This window comes from Peromyscus leucopus, chromosome 22 (genome assembly GCF_004664715.2).
Source record: "Peromyscus leucopus breed LL Stock chromosome 22, UCI_PerLeu_2.1, whole genome shotgun sequence".
Lineage (NCBI taxonomy): Eukaryota > Metazoa > Chordata > Mammalia > Rodentia > Cricetidae > Peromyscus > Peromyscus leucopus.
The window spans coordinates 36,663,183-36,687,763 of record NC_051081.1 but is presented as its reverse complement, the minus strand read 5'-3'; the positions used below and the strand labels follow the sequence as shown (position 1 = coordinate 36,687,763).

The window sequence follows — 24,581 nt, the reverse complement described above, 5'->3', positions numbered from 1 at the left end:
AAGCAAGTGTGTCCTAAGCTGACGGATGACTCTTCTGACCCTCTGCTGAGTCAGAACCTGCTTCCTCAGTCTTTCTTAGTAAAGCACTTACCACGTGACCATCCCAAATGGGTGGCAGTGAACAATGAGACCACGAAACAAAACAAAAAACCAGTCTAACTAAATCACAGACTGAAATGAAGCTTTCTTTTTCCCCCGAGATAGGGTCTCACTATGCATCCATGGCTGGCCTGGAACTTATGTACACCAGGCTGACCTTGAACTCATAGAGATCCTCCTGCCTCTGCCTCAAGGACTGGGTTTAAAGGTGTGCACTGACTGACATGTCCAGCCTGAAATGAAGCTTTGGGGGAAAGGACACTCAGCTATTGATGATAAAAATCTAAATGACAGGAAACAAGTAGAGAACCAATAATCATTGTTCCCTACCTAACCGAAATCATGGTTAAGGATCTAAAGAAAGCACCTGAAAAACTCCGCTATTCAGCTATGTGTATCCCAGATGCTAGCACATTCATGAGGAAGTATGAGGAGGCCATGGTGGTGCAGGCCTGTAATCCTAGCCCTGGGGGGGCTGAAGAAGGAAGATGACCACAAGTTCAAAGCCAGCCTATTACTACATAACACTGAAAGTTCCAGGCCAGCCTGGGCTACAGAATGAGATCTTATCTCTTCCTCCCCCTCCCCCCAAAATGAAGTATCAAATGTAGAATTCTAAACCCTACAACAGAAACAGCAAGGCACACTATTCAAGAATCTGGAGCTCCAGTAAGAAAGAACTAAGACATCGGATTCGGTTTCCATGTCTCCACTTAAGGGAAACCCACGTGCTTCTGCAGCAGAGAGGAAGATGCCTCGTTACAGGTCTGGTCATCCTCATACCATGTTCTCCAGCGTGGTGGACAGAACTCTCGGGCCGTCTGCGCCGACGCTCCAGGTTCTGCCATCGAACAGATCCTATCCCACTGGGCTGGCGTCCCCGTACGCAACCCCCCCCCCCCCGCCTCCCCCCCAGGCTGCAGTTTGGGAGCAGGGGTGTGTGTGCCTACCTCAGCAAGCGCAGCTCCGCCAGCAGCGTGGGGTTCTGCTGGGCCTTCTCCGGAGTGGGCTGGGAAGCCTGCTCGTGTTCCAGCCGCAGGCGCTGGATCTCCTGCAGGATCTCTCTGGGGGTGCCGGGAGACGCTGTTAGTGTCTGGCGTCTCCTTCCCCACGACTCTACCACGTGGTGCCTCCTCTCCCCTCGGTTCTGAGGCAGGGGATACCTTCTCAACAGCCCCCCCCCCAGCTCCTTGGGTGCTCCTCCCCACAGATTACGCTCTTCTCAAGACCTGAACCCTCTCCAGGAAGGGGAAATGATAACTGGGACATTTTATTCACCCTGCTCCACTTCAGGGACAGAGAACTCTTCGCAGCCTCCCAACGTGGGTCATACGTGGACTTCCCAACTCTCCCTCCATGCTCTGCCTTCGCTTGATTCCTGCCTCCTGACTGGAGGCCACTGCCATCTCCCCCCAGGGCTTGCTGGCCAGGGTCAGTCCCCGTGTCCCGGTGTCTACCTCTCGCTGCCTAGTGGTGTAATGTGTGGTTCCCTGGGCCTTTTAGCAACATTTAAAATGGCCTTTTACGAGAAAACGAGACTGGATACATGTAGTGGAATAGGGCCATGAAGGGCTGCGAAGACAGAGCAAAATGCTCCTGGGGACATACTGGTGGGTGGGACGAGTCCTCAGACAGAGCATCTCTAGAGGTAACAGGACAACGTGAACGGACAGCATGCAGTGTCTCCCGGTCCTGGGCTACTCCTGTCCACTGAGGAGCCGTACAGAGCTGGGTGTGGTGAGCCACCCACAATCCTAGCACTTGAGGGGTAGGGGTAGGGTGGACAGGAGCGTCCAGACAGCAAAGTCTGCTTGCAGTTACACAGTGAGTTCGAGGTCAGCCTGGGTTACATGGGGCCGTTTTTTTACAGAAGCAAAAAGAGCAAGCGAAGAAGCCGCGTAGTCTGTGGGGCCATGAGGACCCCACAGAAGGGGACACTGGCCGTGGGACTCAGGTGGGAGAGCACATTCTCACCTGTTCTTGTTTTCCAGTTCTAAAATGAGCTGTCTCTGTTGTTTGTTGGCATCGAAGTTGAAGCTGGCGTCCGTGGGGGGTCGGGTCTGGGGAGGGAGAGGTTTTTGTTTTGTTTTTCCCCCAAATTCAAATATCCAGAGTCTGAGACTGACTGATTTTTTTTTTCCTAAATCAATTTTTGAGGTTTCGTTTGCATACCATAAAACCTATCCAATCCAACGGTCTTAGCAGATTTAAACATTTGTATAACCAACCGCCACAATGCAGTTTTAGAACATTTTCCATCACCATAAAATAATCCCCGAGGGCAGTCTGTCCTCAGCCGCTACCACCACCGCCGAGTGAGCTGGAGTGAGCTCAGGCCACCGCTGGGCACCGACGTGTGGGGTGTCTACCTGGCTTTGCCTTCCTAGAAACGTCACCCAACAGAATCGTTCTGTGCATAGTTCTGATGGAGCAGGAGGTTTTTTGGTGTCCACTTTCGTTTACTGCTGAGGAGTATTCCCTTGCTTCCAGCTTTCAGCAACAACAGATGAAGCAGTAACGAACTTCTACTTACAAGTTTCTCTATCAACAGACACTTTGTTCTTTTACTTTGCATGCGTGCGTGCACATGCTATGGTGTGAGGTGAGAGGACATATGTGTGAGCTGTCCCTCTCCTTCTACAATGTAGGCTCCAGGGCTGCACTTGGGCTTGGTGACGAGAGCCTTTACCCCCTCAGCCACCTCACCAGCCCCGATATACGTTTTATTTCTTTTCAATAAGCATGCTGACATGGAACCGCTGAGCCGCATGCTAGATGTATAAACAAGGTCTGAGGAACTTTCTTTCATACTGTTTCCCAAAGTAGGTGAGCCAACTTATTTCCCCTCCCCTCCCTCTGAGAGGACTGAGGATTCCCATTTCTTTTTTTTTTCCTTTAAGTTTTGTTTTCTATATTTATGTATATGGCTGTTTTGCCTGCATGTATGTCTGCGAACTACCCGTATGCCTGGCGTCTACAGAACTCCTGGAACTGGAGTACCAAATGGTTGTTAGCTCCCACGTGGGGGCTGGGAATTGAACCCAGGTCCTCTGGAAGAGCAGCCAGTGATCTTAATCTCTAAGCCACCTCCACAGCTCCAATGTCATAGCAGTCTCGCTGAAACCTGTTCAGATCTTCCTTGTTTCAACATCCTTCCCATAAGGCTTCCTTTTATTTAAGCAGAGGTGAGCTTACATCTCATAAATCTGTCTCAGACAGGAGGGTGTGCTGGCCTAGAATGTCACGCAGCCAAGGATGGCCCTGCACTTCATACCCTCCTTCCTCTACCACCCAAATGCTTACAGGCATCTGTGCCACACCTGGTTTATGCTGCGCTGGGGGTTGAACCCAGGGCTCTGTGCACGCTGAGCCAGCACTTACTGACTGAATCAAAGCCCCAGCCCCGGCCTTTAAATACACAGTTTAGCAGTTTTTAGTGTGTTCATGAGACTGTGAAGCCATCCCCACCCTCTAAGTCCAGCAAAGTTTTACTGCTCCCAGTAATCCCTCGCCCGTTAGCAGTCGTGATCTATTCTCCCCTGCCCTGAGAACCACCGTTGTTTCCATCTCGGTAGTTTCACCGGTTCTGTATATTACACATAAACAATCGGCAGCCTTCATATCTGGCTTCTGCTGTGGGATGTTCTGTATGTCAAATTACTCTGATTGGTCAATAAATAAAACACTGATTGGCCAGTGGCTAGGCAGGAAGTATAGGTGGGACTAACAGAGAGGAGAAAAGAAAGAACAGGAAGGCAGAAGGAGTCACTGCCAGCCACCGCCAGGACAAGCAGCGTGTGAAGATGCTGGTAAGCCACGAGCCATGTGGCAAGGTATAGATTTATGGAAATGGATTAATTTAAGTTATAAGAACAGTTAGCAAGAAGCCTGCCACAGCCATACAGTTTGTAAGCAACATAAGTCTCTGTGTTTACTTGGTTGGGGCTGAGCGGCCGTGGGACTGGCGGGTGACAGAGATTTGTCCTGACTGTGGGCCAGACAGGAAAACTCTAGCTTCAGGCTTCTTTTAACTTAGCAAGATGTGTTCAAGCTTCCCTCACATTATACCACAAACAAGTCTTTCTTTTTTTATGGATGAAAAATATTCCACAATATAAACATATCACATTTTTCTATCAGTTGATTTACATTTGGGTTGTTTGCACATTTGTGTAGAAATATGTTTTCTCTTGAGTCCTCATCTAGAGGTAAAACTGCTGAGTCACATGCTCACTGCCTTCTGAGCGACTGTTTTCCTAAGTGGTTGGACTAATTCCCACCAACACTGTACGGCATTCCTCCTTTCCTCCCTACGCCTGCCAACACACACGTGTTCATCTTTCCGAGGAGTCGTTCTCTTGGGTGTGAGGGTATCTCATCGTGGGTCCCTTTAAGAGCTGTAATGCTGAGCACACTCTCGGGTGGTTAGTCATTATTTGTGCTCTCTCTGGAGAGACCATGCGGGTGTGATTTGTACCCTTGTTAGCTCCTTCAGGGAGATGGTAGAAAACAATAACAATCGTTTAGAAACAGACCCATATACACACTGCACAGGGTGGGTCAGGGCCCGGGGACGTAGCTCAGCTTGAGAGAGTGCTTGCCCTGCATACATGATCCCCGACACCCCAACACCACCTAAAACCAGGTGTGGGGACACATACTTGTAATCCTCACACTCAGGTGGAGGCAGGAGGATCAGGAGTTCAAAGTCATCCTCGGCTCCACAGCCAGTCCAAGGCTAGCTCAGGCCATGGGAGACTGGATCTAGCCCGCCCCCGCCCCCCACCCCAACAGTCTTTTATTAGCCAAGGGACACAGAAAGGAAAGGGGACGGTGAGGTGAGGTCTCCCTTTGACTTGGCGGCTAGAACGGAAGCTCCCAATTAGGCTCTGCGCCAGCCACGCTCGCTCTGCACCTTCTCTGCTTTGCCCCACGCACCACCTACAAGAAGCAGGAACCTAACAGTCCGGAGCTTAGAGAGTCAGTAACTCCGTCTTTCCATAGGGTGTCTCCTAAATAAACAGACAGAACAGCACAGCCGATCTGCGTTTCACCAGGTCACCTGACAGTTTTCTTCTTTCTATGAAAACTAAAAATGAAGTGAGGACCAGCAGCCCCCCCGAGCTCCGGATTTAGAGTCTTGTGAGAACTTGGCCTGAGCCTTACAAAAAAAAAATAGCCTGAGAATGAACCTGGCTACAAATAATCAATTTCGAATTAAAAAAAAAAAAAAGAAGAAGTGGAAGTAAAAGTTATAGTTTCTGTGAGGGTGAGAGCAGGAGAGATTAGAGATGCGGGAAGGACTTGCATCCTGAGAGAACAAGCATGCTTGGTGTCAGTCACTGGAAATGTCTAAACAACCCCCGGTACTTTCTGTGTCAGACTGTAGACCTGCTGTCTCCTATAGAGGAGGCGGAAGTAGGACCCCAAAGCCATTCGTAGAGACCCCTAAGCAGGCAAGATTCCCTCGCTCCCAGAAGTGCTGTTTCTCAAACAGAGGCGGGCAAGCAACAGTTCCTGCCGACAGAATGGGGTCTGGGCTTCCCCACCTGCCTGGACTCACAGAACCCCCAACCCAGTCCCAGTGAGTGTCTACCATGGCCTGTCTCCTTTGGTCAAGATGTAAATATAAGTGGCGGCACGCGCCTTCAACCTCAGCACTCTGGCGGCAGAGGCGGGCAGATCTCTGTGAGTTCTTGGCCAGCCTGCTCTACAGAGTGAGTTCCAGGCCAACCAAGGCTATACAGTGAGACCCTGTCCCAAAGAACAAAATGAAAACAGTAAACATGGCCTAGGTGCTTTTCTCTGGGTGTGCCCTATTTCGTGCGTTAGACTGTAATCCCCATCGTGAGGTATTAAAGAGGGTGGAAACTCCAGGGGCCGCAGTATGTTCGGACAGGACTTTTGAGAGGTAATTAGGACTCAAAGAGGTCTTTAGAATGGAGACCCCATGACTTGATCTTGGTGGCTTCTCCAGGACTGAATTCTATAGGGCACACATACATTCATCTCTGTCTCCTGCAGCATGATGCTCTGGGCTGCCTCGGGACCCTTCCCCTAAGAAGACTGTCACCAGATGCTGGCCCTTGACCTTGGACTACCAGACTAGTGAGCCCAAATAATTTTTTGTTTTGTTCTGTTTTTTGTTTTTTTGAGACAGGGTTTCTCTGTGTAGTTTTGGTGCCTGTCGTGGATCTCGCTCTGTAGACCAGGCTGGCCTCGAACTCACAGAGATCCGCCTGGTTCTGCCTCCTGAGTGCTGGGATTAAAGGCGTGCGCCACCGCCGCCCGGCCCATATAAACCTTTTTTATTTATCACTACCTTGCCTTAGGTATTCTAGCAATGAAAAATGGACTAGTTAGTACGTGTTATATAACAGACACATTTAGTATTTATTTGCTATCTCAAACACTATGGGGGGCTCCTTAATGATAATAGTCATGATATAATAAAACAAAGGCAAATCTCCCTTCCTGAAATACCTTCTGGACTCTGAAGAGGCTGAGACAGAAACAGAATGATCAGTTCATAAAGACACAGGATACAGTGTCTAGAAGATACCCTAGGTAATTTCTTTCAAGAACAAAATCAATTTATTCATTTCCTGGCTCCACAGCGTCCAGACACCATTCAAGCTAGTGATGCCGGGGCGAATGAGAAACAACCCTCACCTCGTGGAGCTGACATTACATCGGGGAAGATCAGAAACTAAAGACATAAAAATGAGTAAGTAAACACACGCCAGCAGTAACAGGCACAGGAAGAAAGGTGGAGACTGGGACAGAGGTTCCTCCAGTGAGGTGCTTCTGAGCGTGTGCAGCAAGCCAGAAGAGCAGGTGCCCTAGAAAGGGTGGGTGCCAAGGTGGCTGGCCCCGCCGAGGCCGCTTAAGGGTTTGAAAGCAAGAAAGAAGAATTTGGTAGTCAAGAGTTTCTCAGTTTCCATGCGGTCATTTCAGCACAGAGCTGAAAAGGGAAGCGAGAAGAAAAGAAAGATCGCTTCATGCAAAGCAGACAAGCTGCGCTTAGGAGATCTCATCACGAAACTATGTGTGAGTGTACACAAAGCAGTGCTGAGACTTTCGGATTGTGTTTATGGTTCCCCATTCTAACCTACTTTTGAAAGAAAACGGACATTTTTAAGCAGACAATAGGAAATAGATCAACTTCCTTAAGCTCACACTAATTTGTTAACGGGACTCTGAAGTATCTTTACACAAAATGCTTTTCATACTTCAGTAACCAGCTCTTTAACTATTTAGAGCCGACCTCTGATCAGCTGGCCGACCTCTCATTCATGGAAGAGGGCTTCTATTACAGGGCAATTCCTCTAACCAGACCCTGACCTCTCTCTTCCCAGAAGGCCTCCAGGTGAGGAAACTCTGGCCAGATCTGGGGCTGTGGAGGAGACCCGAGAAGAAGCTCAAACGAAACAGCAAACTGAGCCCAGGGCAGTGGTTCACACCGGTAATCTCACTACTTGGAAGGCTGAGACAGGGCGATTACCACAAATGCAAAGCTAGCCCGAGCTACGCAGTGAGTTCCAGGCTAGCCTGCGATATAGTGTGGGACCCTGTCTCGAACACAAAGGCCACAGGGATGGCCCGGTGGTTAGGAGCACTGGAGAGTTTAGTTCCCAACCCCCACATAGTGGCCCCCAGAGGTCATTACTCCAGTTTCCAAGATATCTTAACCTTCTTCTGAACAGACAAAACCCCAGCATCTTAGAATGCCTCCTATATGCTTTTGGCTTTGTGTTTAGGTTTTTATTTATTTTTTTTATGTGTATGAGTGTTTTTGCCTACATGTATGTATGTGCACCACGTGTGGCAGTGGGGGCCAGGGGGGGAGTCAGGTCCCCTGGACCTGCCATATGGGTGCTAGGAAGCAGAGTTAGGTCCTCTGAAAGAGTGACTCAGTGCTCTTAACCACGAGCCATCTCTCTAGCACCCCCTCCTTCCCCCCTCCCCTCCCTTCAAGGCAGAGACAGCAAAGCCTGCTCAGTGGGTGAAGGTACCTCCCACCAAACCCGATGACAGATGTCAGTCTCGGGGACCCACATGGTGGAAGAAGAAACTGAGTCTTGCAAGTACTTCTCAGCTTCCCCAAACAAACAAAAAACAATTCTTAAAAGCAAATCAATTTAAATCCCAGCACTTGGGAGGTAGGAGTAGGAAGATTATGAATTCAAAGTCATCCCTGGCTCCATATCAAGTTTGAGGCACTGTCTCAAAAAACTCAACCCAAACAAAACCCCAAACAACACCACCTCCCCCTCAATTTAGTTAGCAAAAACACTGGTGATATGTATGTTAAAATACCAACGCTGCAAAGGCGCAAGGTGATCTTCACCGACACATGACGTCATACAGACCTATATTTACTCTCTCAAGTCTGGTGCAGACCTTCAGCAAGGCGACTCAACTTTGCCTGTTTTCTCTGTGTCTGTTTTCCCACTTGTAAATCACATTAGGCATCTTATCTGTCTCCTAAAGTTGTCTGGAGCTGGAGAGATGGCATGGCAGTTATGAGCATGTGCTGCTCTTCCAGAGGACTGGAGTTCAGCATCCGCAAATGGGCAGCTCCTAATTAGTAACTCAAGCTCCAGGAGATTCTGATGTCCTCATTAAGAGCACACATGCATGCATGCATGCATGCATGCATGCGCGCGCGCACACACACACACACACACACACACACACACACAGCACTGACTACAGATGAACCTAGTTCCAGCCTAGACTAGACTATGTAACAAACCATGTGGAGTGGGGGAGGGGGGTTTTAATAATGGAGACTAAAGGCTCCGGGTGAGAACGTAGAGTGGGGTCCACTTAGGTTGCAGTCCCTCTCCTCCTAGGAAAGACAGTGCTTCTCAGACATCAGCATCCTTTCTGGTTCAAGAGTGTCACAGAGCTACACCATGTTTATAGGGGAGGGGACACACCTGACAGACACAGGGTAAGAAACAAGGTCCCTCTGACGGAACGGGGCAAATGCTACATGTCCGAAGCCAGATGGGGCCTGGCATGCATTTCTGTAGCCTCCTGACCTGTCTGAACCGGACAGGACGAGTCCAAAGAGATGTCCCCGAGAGCCATCACACTGTCTTCTTACCCCTGGGCAGTGTGCCCACAATCCCACCTCCTAGAGGACAAGTGGAGGGTTATGGGTTATTAAGCTCTCCCCGGAATCCAAAAATGCTGTTTAAGATGGTGTCTCCCAGGCTGGCTGTAAATCAGAAGACATCGCATTTTCTTCCTTTTTTCCCCTCCTTCTTCAGTAAAGACAGATGGGCCCTAAACCCAGAGGCTCCCATTCAGCAGGTCAGAGGCAAAGCCTACACATTTTAAAGTGCTTCATGTACGATCACATTATGTGGCCGGGTTTTGCAGAGACTATTTTAGCCGGGCTTGAAGTCATTACGCGTGTGCAAAACCCAGCTTAGATACTGTTGATCCCTGCAGTTTGAGAAGACGCGGGGATGCTCCTGAGGTAGCCTCGAGTAACTGTGACAATGAGGTCACCGTGGCTGGGGTGCGTGTGTGGCCGAAGCCTCTCAGAAACGTTTAAACGCGAGGCAGAATGGCAATGGGCAATGCTTTCTCCTCCCTCTCACCTTTTCCGTAATGGGTTTAAGTCTTTTATTTCTGTCATGAGAGTTCAAACCATCAGCTTCAAAGTAAACCATCAGCTCGCATCCAGTGCCGGGCAGGTGACAGAATTAAGAATCTGCTGTTACTGTTATGACTCACCACACAGCACAGGTTTTTCCATTTCCTTTTTTTTTTTTTTTTAAAGAGACTTAGGCACTCTAGGAAAACAAATGAGTCCTCCTGGCACATCTGAGACACCCACAGTGCCCTTCTTCAAGCGTCAGCCTGAGGTGCTGCGGGGTCTGTCGGGCACCAAGGCCGAAGCCGCCCTACGGCTTCCTTCTGGGGGAGCGCTCTGTGTATGGGGTGTGTGCCACCTGCACAAATGATTGACCAGCCTCTCTCTGTGGAAGAAGGCCTGTGAGAAAAAATCGATACAAAGCCTATCTGGTGGGCTAGGAACAAACTCTTCAGAGCATTACACCCACTTCATGCAAAGCACTTGTATCAGGGTGAGATTAGAGGATTAGGGATTTTGTGTCAGGCAGAGGGCTGGTGAGGAAGAATCCCCCGAGAGGCCCGATATTTAGAAGATAGCCATACTTGGCAAAATAAACTAAGATGAAAGGGACCCTTTCAGCACTTGGCCTCCAGCTCCTCTGAGCTGTGATCACTGTCCTGACAATTCAGGCCATGGGAGCCAGCGGGTGTAAACATCCTTATCTGGGTTCATGGCAAAGGAGACCAGGACCTGGGGTGAAAAGGCTTTGCCTCTTATTTACAGTATTTTAAAGCACCCCGTGAGGTCACCCAGGCTATCTCAAGGTGGTCAGCACACTAAACTGGAGTTCAGGCACGGGGCAGCCCATCTCCACAGTGAATTAAGATTCACTGACTCATGAATCTTGATTTCTAAAACGGCTTGACCGGTGGTGACCGACCGAGGGCGTGTGTGAGGTTCACCCGCCTCTCCCACACTGTTCTGCGTTTCCCCTAGACTGTGATTTCTGCCACTCCACCAACCTTTACAGTTGTAATATTGGAGTCAGCTGCGTGGTCCAGTATTAGATTCTCAAGAGAAAAATCAACAGGGATCATTTTGGGGAGAAGAGAAGCATCAAGAGGCTTCATTAGCAGCTTTGGCAAAGCAAGTCTATCTCCTCCTGAGGAAGGAGACCTAACTGGGTACACACTGTCAACTCGGACCATGTTGCTTCTGCTTAGCTTCACTTCTCTCCAGGACTAGCCTCCAAACCCTGCCCCCTCCACCCTTGGACAAAAGCTGAGATAGTTTTGGGAAAGCCTGGTTCTTTTTACCGGGAAGTGTCTGAGAGTCTGTGGTTTGGGTTCATCTCTCTGAGCATCTCATTCTCTGCTTTTTTTTTTTTTTTTTTTTTTTTGTTTTTGTTTTTGTTACTTCTTTTCATCCAGAACCTTAACCTTCAACAGTTAAGTTATCAGTGTTTGAGAGATAAAAAGGACATCCCCGGCCCAGCTTAGCCACGTAGAGACTGCAACCCTGGGTGTTTATCTCTCAGGCCCCAGCAAACAGGGCTGTTCTGAATCATCAATGAGCTAAGGTCTGCAGAGCACTTAGGATAGTGACTGCCACCTAGTGCCCAGTCCGGAAGCGTGAGCCATGAGTGCCAGTCTTTTGACACGCATCATCATCCCGTGACCTTCCCAAGACGGCTGGAGTACGTTTCTCCTTTTCCCTTTTACCATTGGAACCAGCTCTCCTCAGTGCAGTAATGACACTCAACTGTTTTCCCCTCTAGGGAATATTTTTAAGTTTTGTCAAAAAACGTCAGCAACATAGGATACACTCAGATACACTGTATCTTTGAATAAAGCTTTTTTTTCCCCACCATTTATGAAAAATCATCCCATTGTTGCTGTGGAGAGATTACCAATCCTTTGTAAACAGTACGTTCCTCTCTCTTACTCTTGAGGTCCTGGGGACGGAGGCCAGCAACTGTGCAGACCAGGAAAGCACTCTAAAACCAAGCAGCAGCGCCTCCCACTATCATTGGTGACTCCGAGAAGAACTTCCTGAGGACTCTTCATCTTAACCATTGCTTTTAACCCTAATTCTAAAGTGTTTACACTCCAGTTAGATGGCTATTGGTTCTCTATACTCCATCCCTGAACATACTAGTTCACATTATCCAACTCTGTGTTGTGTTTTGGAGATTTTTCTTTTCTTTTCTTTTTTTCTTTTTCCCCTCTTTTGAGCTGGGGTCTCATGTAGCCCAGACTAACTTCAAATTCCCAGTGCAGGTGAAGATGATCATGAACTCTGGATTCTCATGCTCAGGAATTCTGGATGTGCTACACATCCCAGGATGGCCTGGAATTCACTATATAGCTTGGGCTGACCTTAAATTTGCAGCAGGGGTTACCACATAAGCCACTCTGTCTCAAGTTTTGGACATTTTTTTTATACATATATTCTAGCTCACAAATTTTTATTTTCACTTGTACCTGATTAACACAATGACTGATTTTTAAGTAAAAAAATATTTTATTTTTGATTCTATGTGGACATGTGTTTCTGTGTATGGATTTGTGCACATGAGTGCAGGCGCCTACAAAGGCCAGAACTGGACACTGAATCCCTTGGAGTGTTGTGAGCTGCCAGATGTGGGTGCTGGGACCTGAACTCCAGTCCTCTGCAAGAGCAGCCAGTGCTCTTAACTGCTGAGGTGTCTCTCCAGCACTCCCACCCCAAGTTTCTAACATCAATAACTTATAAAAGAAAAATTTGGAGGCTGGAGAGATGCCTCGGCAGCTAGGAGCACTGATTGCTCTTCAAGAGGACCCAGGTCTAGTTCCCAATACCTACACGATGGGTAACAAACACCTGTAATTCTAGTTCCAGAGGATCTGGTGCCTTCTTCTGGCCTTTTCCCACACATGCATGGTACACAGCTAGAACACGGTCCAAGAATGGAGTTGTGTGAGGAGAATTCTGAGTGCTTGTGAGAAAACTCCAAGGAAACAAGACAAGAATTTTGTGACTTCAGTTTCTTCAAAAAACACAAAATTGTTCCTGGAATGTGCTTTGGTGTTCCTCCAAAGTATAGCAGATAAGAATGAGTTTACTTCAGATTATTCATTACAGCTGTGTATTATTACTTGTTTATATGCCGCTATGGAAAAACATGGTTTTGCATGAATGGCTTGTCCGCCACATGCAGCTCATCCTTGTGATTGGACACTTTACTCATGTGACTCCTCTTAAACCTCAGAGTATAAATTGTCTGTTGTGTTGTGCAATATTATTTTAAGGTGTGTTGCATTTGTTTACGCTGTGGAATATTTGTTTAATAATGCAAAGATGTGTTGCACTCTTTTATGTTGCATTTGTTTAACTGTGTGAAGCTGTGTTACTTTGCCTGCCTAAAACACCTGATTGGTCTAATAAAGAGCTGAACAGCCAATAGCAAGGCAGGAGAAAGGATAGGTGGGGCTGTCAGGCAGAGAGAATAAATAGAAGAAGAAAAAGAGAAGGGAGAGGAGTGAAGAAAAGGAGGAGAGGAGGACATCAGGGGCCAGCCACACAATAAAAATGAAAGAAAAGATGTACAGAAATAGAAAAAAATAAGACCCCAGAGGCAAAAGGTAGACAGGATAATTTAGGAAAAGCTGGCTAGAAACAAGCCAAGCTAAGGCCAGGCATTTATAAGTAAGAATAAGACTGTGTGATTATTTAGAAGCTGGGTGGTGGGCCCCCAAAGAGTAAAGAGTAAGGGAAAAAAAATCCAACTACACTGATGTACTGAATAAAACTATTGCATGAGACGTTATTTATCAGCTCTATCTATCCCAGGTTGCACCACCTCTAGAGCAGTGAATAGTACACAGATACACATGTAGGCAACAAAACAAAACAAAACATATACATATATCCATATACATAAAATAAAAATAAACCTTTAAAAAATTATTTCCCTTTCCTGACAGAATTGCTTTTGTGTCGTTGTTGGGAGTCTATTTTATGGATACTCTGTCCTGTTTCCTTGGTTTATCTGTCCATCTTTTGACTAGTCCTCACTTTTTTGTTTGTCTGTTTGGTTTTTTTGAGACAGAGAACTCATTCTGTAGACCAGAGTAGCCCTTCAAACTCACAGAGATCCACCTGACTCTGCCACCCGAGTGCTAGAAAGGTGTGTGCCACCATGCCTGGCAAAACCTCACTTTCTTGATTACTAGAGCTTTACAGCAGGCCTTGGTTTCACCTAGGGTGACATTTGCCAACTCTGTTCTTTTTCAAGACTGACATAGTTACACTGGGTTCTGTGGTGGTGTGAACAGGGATGGCCCCCAGATTCTTGTGTTTGATTGCTTGGCCCATAGGGCGGGGCACTATTAGGAGGTGTGGCTTTGTTGGAGTAGGTGTGGCCTTGTTGGAGGAAGTGTGTCACTGTGGAGGTGGCTTTGAGGTCTCATAGATGCTCAAGCCACGCCCAGTGTGGCACACCTCTTCTACTGACTGCTTCTACTTCTACTGGATCAAGATGTAGAACTAACTCTCAGCTCCTTCTCCAACACCATGTCTGCCTGCATGTTGACAATGAACTGAACCTCTGAACTGTAAGCCAGCCCCAATTAAATGTTTTCCTTTGTAAGAGTTGCCATGGTCATGGTGTCTCTTCACAGCAAAAGAAACCCAAACTAAGACAGGTCCTTTAGTTTCCTAAACATATTTTAAAATGAGTTTGCCAATTTAGCAACAAACAGAAGCCTGTTGAGTACGGCACAGTAACACATACCTAGTCTACCCAGGACGTTAGAGGCCAGCTAGGGTGGTTTATATACTTAGATTCCTGAAACCCAACCAAAACCAAATACCTGTTGGGCCTCTGACTGGTATTGCCTCTGTAAGTCAGCACCAAATCTTTCAGTCAACAACATGGCACACCTCTCAATTGACATAGGCTCTCTTTCATTTCTTTTAGCAGCACTTTATACCTTTCAGTCTTAAATCCCTTTCATTGTTATTAATCTTATTGTTGGTGGCGCTGAAGACTGAATCCAGGGCAAGCACTCCAGCCCTGAGTCTTACACTCCCAGTCTCTTTAGACACTTTTATCTTGTAGCTCTACCGTCAAGTGTTTACATAGGTTCTTAAGCACTCTCTGGAGATGATCGTGTTACTTTCAAAGACCATTGTTCTTCTTTTCAGAGTTTCTGCTTCGTGTTGCACTGGCTAGGACTTCTAATGCAACTAACTGTAAACAGAGACAGCAAAATTAGACCAGGAGGACGTATAGGGAGGAATGTTCCAGAATTTAGTCTTTAAAGGTTGACACTAGCGTGAGGTTTGTGTGTTTAGGCACTGCTCAGGGGAGGAAGTCTGTCCTACATCAGGTACCTTTTCTGCATCTACTAAAATGATCTCACAAATTTCTTCTTTAAATTGTTAATGTGAATTACAATGATTCATTTTAATATAGTATATAAATTTGCATACCTTGGATAAATTAGGCTGATCGTGGACTATTCGCCTTTTCACATTTTTCCCCCCATCCTTTAAGCATGATAGATTCAACAGTAAAGTTGGATTTTTTCTTTGTGGGAAATTAATTATGAAATCAATTTCTTTAATATTTAATTGATTTTTTGGGCTAATTTTCATGTTATTTGTGTGTGTGTGTGTGTGTGTGTGTCTTTCAAGAAATATTCCCACTGCACCTGTGCTAACCTTTTTAATTTTTTTTTTTTTTTTTGAGACAGGGTTACACTGTGCAGCCCTGGCTGGCCTGGAATTTCCTTTGTAGACCAGGATGGCTTCAAACTCACAGAGATTTACCCACCTCTTATGGTGATATTTTATTTGTACTGAAATGTGGTTTTATTTGTATGCTAATAAATAAAGTTGCCTGGGGGTCAGAGTTAATAGCAAGCCATAGCAGAAGTCTGGCAGTGGTAGCACATGCCCTTAATCCCGATCACATGACAGACAGATCTCTGTGTGTTCAAGGATACAGCCAGCATGGAGACACACGGCTTTAATCTCAATACCAACCATAGAAGACCTGGAGGTCTGTACAGACAGGCAGTGACGAGGAGGTCATGTGGTTGGGTTTACAACCAATGAGAAGGCAGAACAGAAAGCCTATAAGAAGAAAGACACACAGGAAGTAGCGCTCTTGCTGAGGAGGACAGCAGTGGCAGTGAAGGGTAAGGTTTTTAGCTCTTAGCTATTGCTCTGACCTCTTGGGCTTTCATCTCTGCATTGGCTCTGTGTTTCTTATTTAACAAGACGGTTACATCTACAACCTCTACTTCCTGAGTGCTGAGATTAACGGCATTCACTTCTCATACCTGGCTGGGTTATTAATTTTATTGAAGATAATATTTCTTCTCATGCTTTCCACTTCTATAAGATCTGTAGTGATGCCCCTTCTCTCATTCCTGACATAATAATCTGTACTGCCTCTCTTTTTCCCTTGATTAGTATTGTTAGGAGTTTACACTGAGTGTATTGATATTTTTGAGTAACTAGATTCTGTTTGCTTATTTTTCTTGATCTGTGTTTCAAAGAGAACATTACAGATACAGTTAAAAGCTCCTTCATTCTCTTCCTCCAGAGCCCCCTGCTTCTATTCCCCAGCAACCCCCTCTCATGAGTCTCACAATTACTATTCTCCTAATGTCTATTCAAATGACGCAACACTCCGGTACTCTCCTGGCCGCCTCCATTCACATACCATGTTTCCAGCCTCTGCAGCCAGTCGGGCAGCGTAACGTGCTATTAGCCGGTGCTCCTCATCCAGTCGGCTCGGACTGTCCAGGACACTGCCAAGGAGATAAGATTCAATAGGTGTCTGTTAGACATCTCTAATTCTTCTTCTGTTCCTCAAGGAGAAAGGCTTATGACTAAGAATGATAATAACAACAAGTAGACATCTGGGTCACAGACACTCGATCATCTCAGATGAGGGGATTCGGGGAAATAATGAGGCTGCAGACACCATCCCCAGGCATCCACATCAGCAAAGGGGCAACTTCTTTCTGAATGGAGGGCTGAAAAAAGACACCCTGCAAAAACCCGAGACGGGGATTTCTGACCAAATGTTTGGGAAAACTAACTTTGTAGAGTTAGGTCTTAAGAAAACGGCTGAGAAAATACTAACACTGGCTGAAGGAAGAAGGAGAATCTCAGCCAGGATTGGCCAAGAAGACTGTCAAGTTGCAAAGAGTCCATGGTACTAGACTTCCCTTTGAACAGCCTTTCTCCTGCCATATGATGCTCATTTCATACATGGGTCCAGTTTGAAGTGAACTAGCCCATCCTCCTCCTCTCCATTTTTTTTTTTTTGGGTAGGGGTGGGGATGAGTTATTTTGAGTTATTTCTCTATTGCCCAGACATAGACCCCGATTCTCCTGCCTTAGTCTCCCCAGAACAGGGATCACAAGTGTGTGTCACTGTGTCCGGCCTCATCCATTCTTGTAACAATCTGAGGACCCATGCAGATGAGGTACCGGATAATATGGTACCGGATAAAAGAAAATCAGCTCCACAGATATAGCTAACTTTTTTTTTTTTTTTTTTTTAAAGTCAGGCTCCATTCTGTAGCCCAGGCTGGCCTTGAATTCACAGTGACCCTCTTTGCCTCTCCCTCCTGAGTGCTGGGATTACAGATATGAGCCACCATGTCCACTAAGAAGCTTTAGGGAGATAAGAATGATGATGATGACTTGACCAGAGCAACATGGGATGTTAAGGCAAGGGGATCATAAGTTCAAGGTGTGCCTGGACCACAAAATGAGTTCAAGGACAGCCTGGGTAATTTGTTCCCCAATCAAAAGTGAAAAGAGGGCTAGGGCTATTGCTCAGTGGTAACGTACTTTTCTAGCATGGATGAAGCCCCCAGGTCAATCACTAGTGCCATAAAACAAAACAAAACAAAACAGTCATTGGTTTGTTATCTGTCTGTTCTGGTCGACTTTCAGTTTTATAATCAGCCAAGAAATCTCTGGTTCCTTCCACAGTGCATAATGGAATAAGGGCAGTATGGGGCTCATTTCCTTAGACTGTAGACCATAGAGGATGCAGTACTCATCCATTCCTCTTGCTCTTTCTGAACCAGTGGTCACCAATCCTTGATCTGGGACTTGAGGATGCCAGCTAAACCTGCCATAAACTCATGGGCTGAAATATCAAGCAGCAGCCCCTGCAATATTCTGCTACCATGGGTTATCACGGACGCTTTCAAGTACCCTGAGCCTTTACTGACAGAACGTTACTTACCCTGCCTGAGATAAACACTTCTGTTCTCAGAGACCAAGAGGCTGGGATAAGTACACAGACACCATCTGGTGCACAGGGAAATTCTCTGACAGAGCATGCGATTATCAGCTCCTTTCTCCCGCCCACAGGAGAAGCCCATCCAACCCACCTGGGAGTTTGTAGGACCTGATTGTTCCCCCAAGACTTTAAGGAGAGGGAAATGCCCCTAAATAAGGTTGCTGCTTAGTCATACTGGTAATTGGAAAGAGCATGAAATGCAACCGTTAAAACAGTCCTTTTCATTTATGTATGTTTTTACTTCTGTGTGTGATGTGGATGCGTGCGTGCGTGTGTGTTGGCAGGCTACGACGGCATGCCAGTGGAGCTGGAGGACGATGTTTAGGAACTAGCTCTTTCCTTCTGCCGCCTGGGTTATCATGTTCATCTCCAAAGGCCTTTCCCCGCTGAGCCATCTCCCTGGCCCCAAACGGTCCTTTCCCTATGTACATTTTTCCTCAACGACAGCTGCCCAAGAAGAGGACATTAAAAAAATGTGTCTCCTTTGAGGATGTTCCAGCTTTGGAACCTCAAGCTTCTCAGGGACCAGCAGGGACTGTGCCTGACGGTAGAGGAGACTTTCTAACTCCACGTTGAGGTGAGTGCCAGGCTTGGCCGGGCTCCTTCTCTTAGGGAAGCCAATGCTTTGGCAATTAACTCTGCCAATCACAGCTGGCAGCTGTTCAGTCACACCACACATGCAGAGCGCTGCTGCTGCTGCTGCTGCTGCTGCTGGCAACCCCGGGAACCAGAACTCACGCCCTCCCTCCCTCTGAGCAGCCTTGGCCGTGCTCCCTCCCGGGGCGGCGGCTGCTGCTGCTGCTGCTCTGGCCACTAACCGTGTGCAGTGTTGCAGACGGGCCACATAGGAGGCTATCAGCGCATGCTCATCGGCCAAGGGATGGGGCATGTCCTGGCTACACTGTAACCTGGGAACGGTGGAGGCAAAGACAGCAAGAGTGACATGGACACAGGGGGGAGGGGGGGGGAGAAATGAACATGGGTTAAAACCAGCGAACGTAAAAGAAGAGACAAACAAATCATGATAAGGAAAACAATAAAACCACAATGCATAACGGAATAACGGTGTTAGGTCATGGAGAGTCGCCCCCACCACCCCACAGCGGTCTTTTCTGTTTCCGATCTGGTCGACTGAAACATGTCCTGGAGGGGGAACCCTGCTCCCCGAGTTCTGCTCAGGTTGTGGGCTCTGGGATAGAATTACCTTTTAGGAAAAGCCCTCTGGCAGAAAAAAAACTAAGCACAGTCAATACACTAATTACCGAGTGACACCCTAATGGGTGCTCTTTCCTTTTCTTTTTTTTTTTTTGAGACAGGGTTTCTCTGTGTAGCTTTGCTCCTTTTCCTGGAACTCACTTGGTAGCCCAGGCTGGCCTCGAACTCACAGAGATCCGCCTGCCTCTGCCTCCCAAGTGCTGGGATTAAAGGCGTGCACCACCACCACCCGGCTTTTACGTCTCTTTTTTACACTTAAGAATTTCCAGTGTTACTGCACACTACCCGCCAGCTGAGGTATCTCTATTCTATTGAGAATCGAGTGTCCTCACCGAACAAGCACCTGGACGAACGCCTCAGAATTGCATCTAACAGTATGACAGGACAGCGAGCCTCTGGAAGATCCGTAAGCATAGGAGCTTAAAAACAACCACCACCACCTTTTGTCTATGGCAGTGATGCATTGCGGAGTAATCCAATGACTGCCCTCCAGGCACCCGTCGCCAAACCTGAACAAACCTCACCACTCAATCAATCTTGGTTACTCTAGCCCTCCTTTCCCAATTTCATTGTTTTATAATTGCATTCATTCATTTCTCGGGTGGTGGTGCGTATGTGAACACGGTGCCTACGTGGAGGTCCGAGAGTCGGTTCTCTTCCCCCACAGGTGGGTTCCAGGTATCAAGGTGTCCAGGTATCAAGGTGTCCAGGTCATCAGGTTTGGCAGCCCCCCCCCCCACGCGCACTGGGCCACCTTGCAGGCCCCTTTCTCCCCAGTCACCTTTTTCCTGTCCTAAGGTGCCCCAGGCACCTAGATCTAATCATAATTAGATGTCAGGCAACCTTTTACCCCCGGAACCCCTGTGAGATAGTGAAAATGTCTCATAGGATCTCAACGCTACTACATCTAGCAATTTTGGCATTTGTTCTAATGTCTGAAGCCCATTTGAAAGACTTTCAGATCTTACAAAATGTCCTTTTCAGTAAAACGAACAAATAAACAAACAACAACAAAAAAATCATCATTCAAAGTAGGTTCTCACTACATTTGGTTAATACGTCTCTTTCACGTTAGTGTTTGATTGACACATTTCTGTTTTCAATCCAGCGTGGTTCTCTCTTTCCCCTGCTTCTTTTGTATGCTGGTGAACCCCGTGGAATACTCTTGGTTCCACTGGTTGTGTTCTGTGGAGTTTGTTTTTCTAGTCTCTGTGATTACATCTAGAGGCTTAAGGTTTTGCTCATTTGCTTTGAGAAAAGACAAGAATTTGGTGGTCTCTTCATTCTTCAGCAACATTCCAGATGATACCTACTGCAGACTTACGGATGATATTATTGGCCATACTGCTCCACTGTGCCCTGCCCCCTCCATCAACCCTTTATCCTATGGTTTTAGGGTGTGTGTGTGTGTGTGTGTGTGTGTGTGTGTGTGTGTGTGTGTGTGTGTATTAAGGTCTGACTATATAGCCCTGACTTGCCTAGAACTCAATATGTAGACCAGGCTGGCCTTGAACTCAGAGATCCACCTGCCTCTGCCTCCCGGGTGCTGAGATTACAGATGTGCACTACCACACCTGGAAGTTCCTAGCATTTAAAAAATATTTTATTTCTATTTTTAATTATGTGTAAATGTGTATTTGTGCAAGCATGAGTTTGTGTGCATCAGTGTGGTGCCTCTGGAGGCCAAAAGAGGGTACTGACTCTCCTGGAGCTGGAGTGACAGGCAGCTGTTAGCAGACCAAGGAGGGCTAGTTGGTCTACAAGCCGCCAGGGGAGTCTTTTGTCTCTGCCTCTGATCGTATACTACGTGTGCTGGGGTTACAAATACGCCCCATTCTATCTGGCTTCCTCATGGATCCCAGGGATGTTTGTACAGCAAGTGCTTTTGCCCACTGACCCATCTTTCTGGCCCTGAATTTCCTTTTTTTTTTTTTTTTTTTTTTTTTCCTTTTTAAAGCATGCAATGGTTTGAATGAGAAATGTCCCCTGCTGTGGGATGTTCCATATGTCCTGTGGGAGCCCGTTCTTGGGTTCCTCATGGCTTTACCCAGCAGGTCTGTATAGAGGATGATTAGGACCATGAGCCTGAGTGCAGGTGTCTGAGATGGTCTGCACTTGGCTGTGCTGGGGGATGATCTGTATGTCAAGTTGCTCTGATTGGTCAATAAATAAAACCTGATCGGCCGTGGCTAGGCAGGAAGTATAGGCGGGACTAACAGAGAGGAGAAATAAAAGAACAGGAAGGCAGAAGGTGTCACTGCCAGCTGCCACCCTGACAAGAAGCATGAAAAGATGCTGGTAAGCCGCGTGGCAGGGTATAGATTTGTGGAAATGGATTAATTTAAGCTATAAGAACAGTTAGTAAGAAGCCTGCCACAGCCATACAGTTTGAAGCAATATAAATCTCTGTGTTTACTTGGTTGGGTCTGAGCAGCTGTGGGACTGTTGGGTGACAGAGATTTGTCCTGACTGTGGGCAAGGCAGGAAAACTCTAGCTACTCCCCCCCCCCCCCATCATGGTCTCAGGCATTTGAACACTTGGTCCCCAGTTGGTGGTGATGTCTGGTGAGGTTTAGGTGGTGAAACTGAAGAAAGTATGTCACCAGGGACAGGCTTTAATAGTAAAAGCCTCTCACCACTTCCAGCCTGCTCTCTCTGCCCCATTTGAAGATGGGCGCTCTCAGCCTCCTGTGCCAGCCACCACGCCGGCTGCTTGCTGCTCTGCCTCCCTGCCACGATGGACTCTTAACCCTCTGAAGCTATAAGCCAAACCTGTGTGTGTGTGGGGGGGGGGGGTCAGAGGACAGCCTCATGGTTGGTTCTCTCCTTCCACCATGTGGGTCCCAGAGATGGAACTGGTTGTCAGGGTTGGTGGCCTAAACCTTTCCCTGCTGAGTCACCTCAATAGCCCCACTTTCTCAGACATGGTCCTCATACACCTCATCTTGGTCTCAAACTTGATAAGTGATTAAGGCTGGTGATGAACTTTTTTTTTCCTTTTCGTGAAACAGGGTTTATTTCTCTGTGTAACTGTGGCTGTCCTGGAACTCCCTCTATAGACCAGGCTGGCTTTGAACCCAGAGGTCAGCCTGCCTCTGCCTCCCAAGTGCTGGGATTAAAGGAGTGCGCCACCATGCTGGTGTTGAACTCTTGATCATCCTGCCTTCATATCCCAAATGCTGGGAATTCTAATCCCAAGAAGCATGGGCCAAACACACTCAGGCACAATCATTTCTTTAGACCTAATTAATTACTGACAGCAACTGGATCAGCTTCTATTCTAGTGGAGGAGATGAAGAGTGACCGTTTCCAGAGAATCACTCCTTTTGTGCATGTACATACATGTGTGGGCACAAGGGTACCATGGCCAGTGTGGAGGTCAACTCAGTGACATTGGTTCTCTCCTCCCACCATGTGGGTTCCGAGGATGGAACTCAGGTCCTCAGGCTGGGCAGCAAGTGCTCTCACTCACTGAACCATCTCGCTAGCCCACGAGTGATAATTTTACAGTATAATCACACGATGATGACAAATACTGGGCAGAAAATGGAATGTGAAATGGGGAGTTTTTGATTTTTAGATTAGATGGCGACACCGTGACGGAAGTTCAGACAATGACGTCAGTCTTGTGACTCTTTAGCTTCTATTCAGAGTGCTAGACATTTAGGGGACTGACCTCCAAGGAAGGCTAAAAGCATCAAGTGACCTCTAATGCACGGGTGGACAATTATTCACTAACACTGTCTGTCTCGGTGGAAGCAGCCCTCCCAATTACTAAAGACCAGCGGCTCTGAGGAAAATGTCTATTATACTCTGGGTTTGAGAGCGTTCAGACACTCAGCCATACCCCGCCATACCCCTCCTTCCCATTACCAGGCCCATGGGCGTGCTGAAGTGAAGTAATAGTAAGAGTCATCTCCATATTTGAGATTCTAAATAATTCCACAGGGGTCAAATTTTGTACCTTTGATTCCCCCACCCACCCCCACCCCACCCCGCAATAATCAGAAGATACTATTAATAAAACAGATGCGAGGGGGGGCCTCCGAAACCTGCTGTAATTGGAGGTCATCATCTCCTGTGTTGAATTCAATAATGAACCATAACAGACTGATTTCCAGAGTTCTATTTCTTGGCTATGCTATTCCAGAATCTAATAAGAGCAGTTTGTCTTTAGAAATACAGCATATCGTTTCAGTATCCTTACTCTAAATTCACGAAGTTGAAGTGGCTGCTTTTCTCAAAAGGCCGGGTACTGAATATTTTAGGCTCTGGAGGCCATGGGGATCTTTGTTATAACTGTTCAGTTGCCATTGTGGAGGAACCAGCCATGGACAACATGTAGTCAAATGGACATGGCTGTGTGGCAATAAAACTTTATTAACAAAGCCAGGCTGTTACTTGCAGGGTATACAGTTTGCAGTCTATATGGTGGCTGGAAAGTAGTCTAAGGCTAGACACACCTCACCCACTATGCCAACATCTCTGCAAGGTTTGGAAGTCTGTCTTCTAGTTTCAAATTTGGGTCAATATCAGGAACCAGAGAAGCCCAGAGCCACACTGACTGGTTTGACTAATGTTTAAACCTACTTACACTCCAACTATGTTCCAGGGTCCTCAGTGCTCTGAATGAATTTTAGGTGTCCCTGGGGATGCACTGTGACATTGGTGAGAGACTAAGAACGGCAGTTGCACTCTTTCCATGGTGACACAGTCCAGGGAAGAGGAACTCTGGAATTACCACGTTCTATTTCCTGGTAACCCACGCTAGCCCAGGATCGACTGCAAGTGCTCCATATCTAACAGGGCCATTCCAAGCTACAACATACGATTTGCACTGTTCCTGCCAGGCTCGTGGTTATACACACGGCCACACCGGTCTCAGGTGCGTTCCGATATGGTCTAAGTTTGGAGGGAATATGGTAAAACATGCTAGATAGACAATGCCCTACAAAATGAACGAAGGCCAATCCACGTGAACAGGTCCGAGAGCCACAGGAAGTAATTGGTCAAAATGAGAGCGAGAGAGCCAATACTTAGGAAACAAGGTAACAAAAACAAGCTAAATCGAAAGTCAAACGCGGCCCAGCAGGTAAAGGTGCTCACTGGCAAGCCTGAGGATACTACAATTCGACCCCCGGGACCCACATGACAGACGGAGAGAACCAATCCCGCAGCTGTCCTTTGGCCTGCAGATGCCTCCATCTCCCAAACACATAGAAACATAATACAAGCTATTGGCTTTTTGCAGGGGGAGCTTGAGACAACTTTTCTTTATATACTCTTGGCTGACATAGAACACTATATATAGACCACCAGGCTGGCCTCAAACTCACAGAGACCTACCTGCCTCTG

General features: G+C 47.1%; 1 protein-coding gene across 12 annotated transcripts in view; it reads right to left on the bottom strand.

The window, feature by feature from the left end:
• Dtnb (dystrobrevin beta) overlaps positions 1-24,581 on the bottom strand; it is a 215,318-nt gene that overhangs the window by 38,754 nt on the left and 151,983 nt on the right. For 8 of the 12 annotated variants that reach the window (XM_028875041.2, XM_028875078.2, XM_028875037.2 and 5 more), the window contains exons 11-14: positions 18,830-18,919; positions 16,410-16,497; positions 2,074-2,159; positions 1,050-1,163 (exon numbers count right to left, since the gene is read on the bottom strand). In XM_028875041.2, coding sequence (XP_028730874.1) covers positions 1,050-1,163; positions 2,074-2,159; positions 16,410-16,497; positions 18,830-18,919 — 378 coding nt within the window. The remainder of the gene's footprint in view (positions 1-1,049; positions 1,164-2,073; positions 2,160-16,409; positions 16,498-18,829; positions 18,920-24,581) is intronic. The other 4 variants (XM_028875062.2, XM_028875109.2, XM_028875088.2 and 1 more) reach the window with 1 other exon arrangement.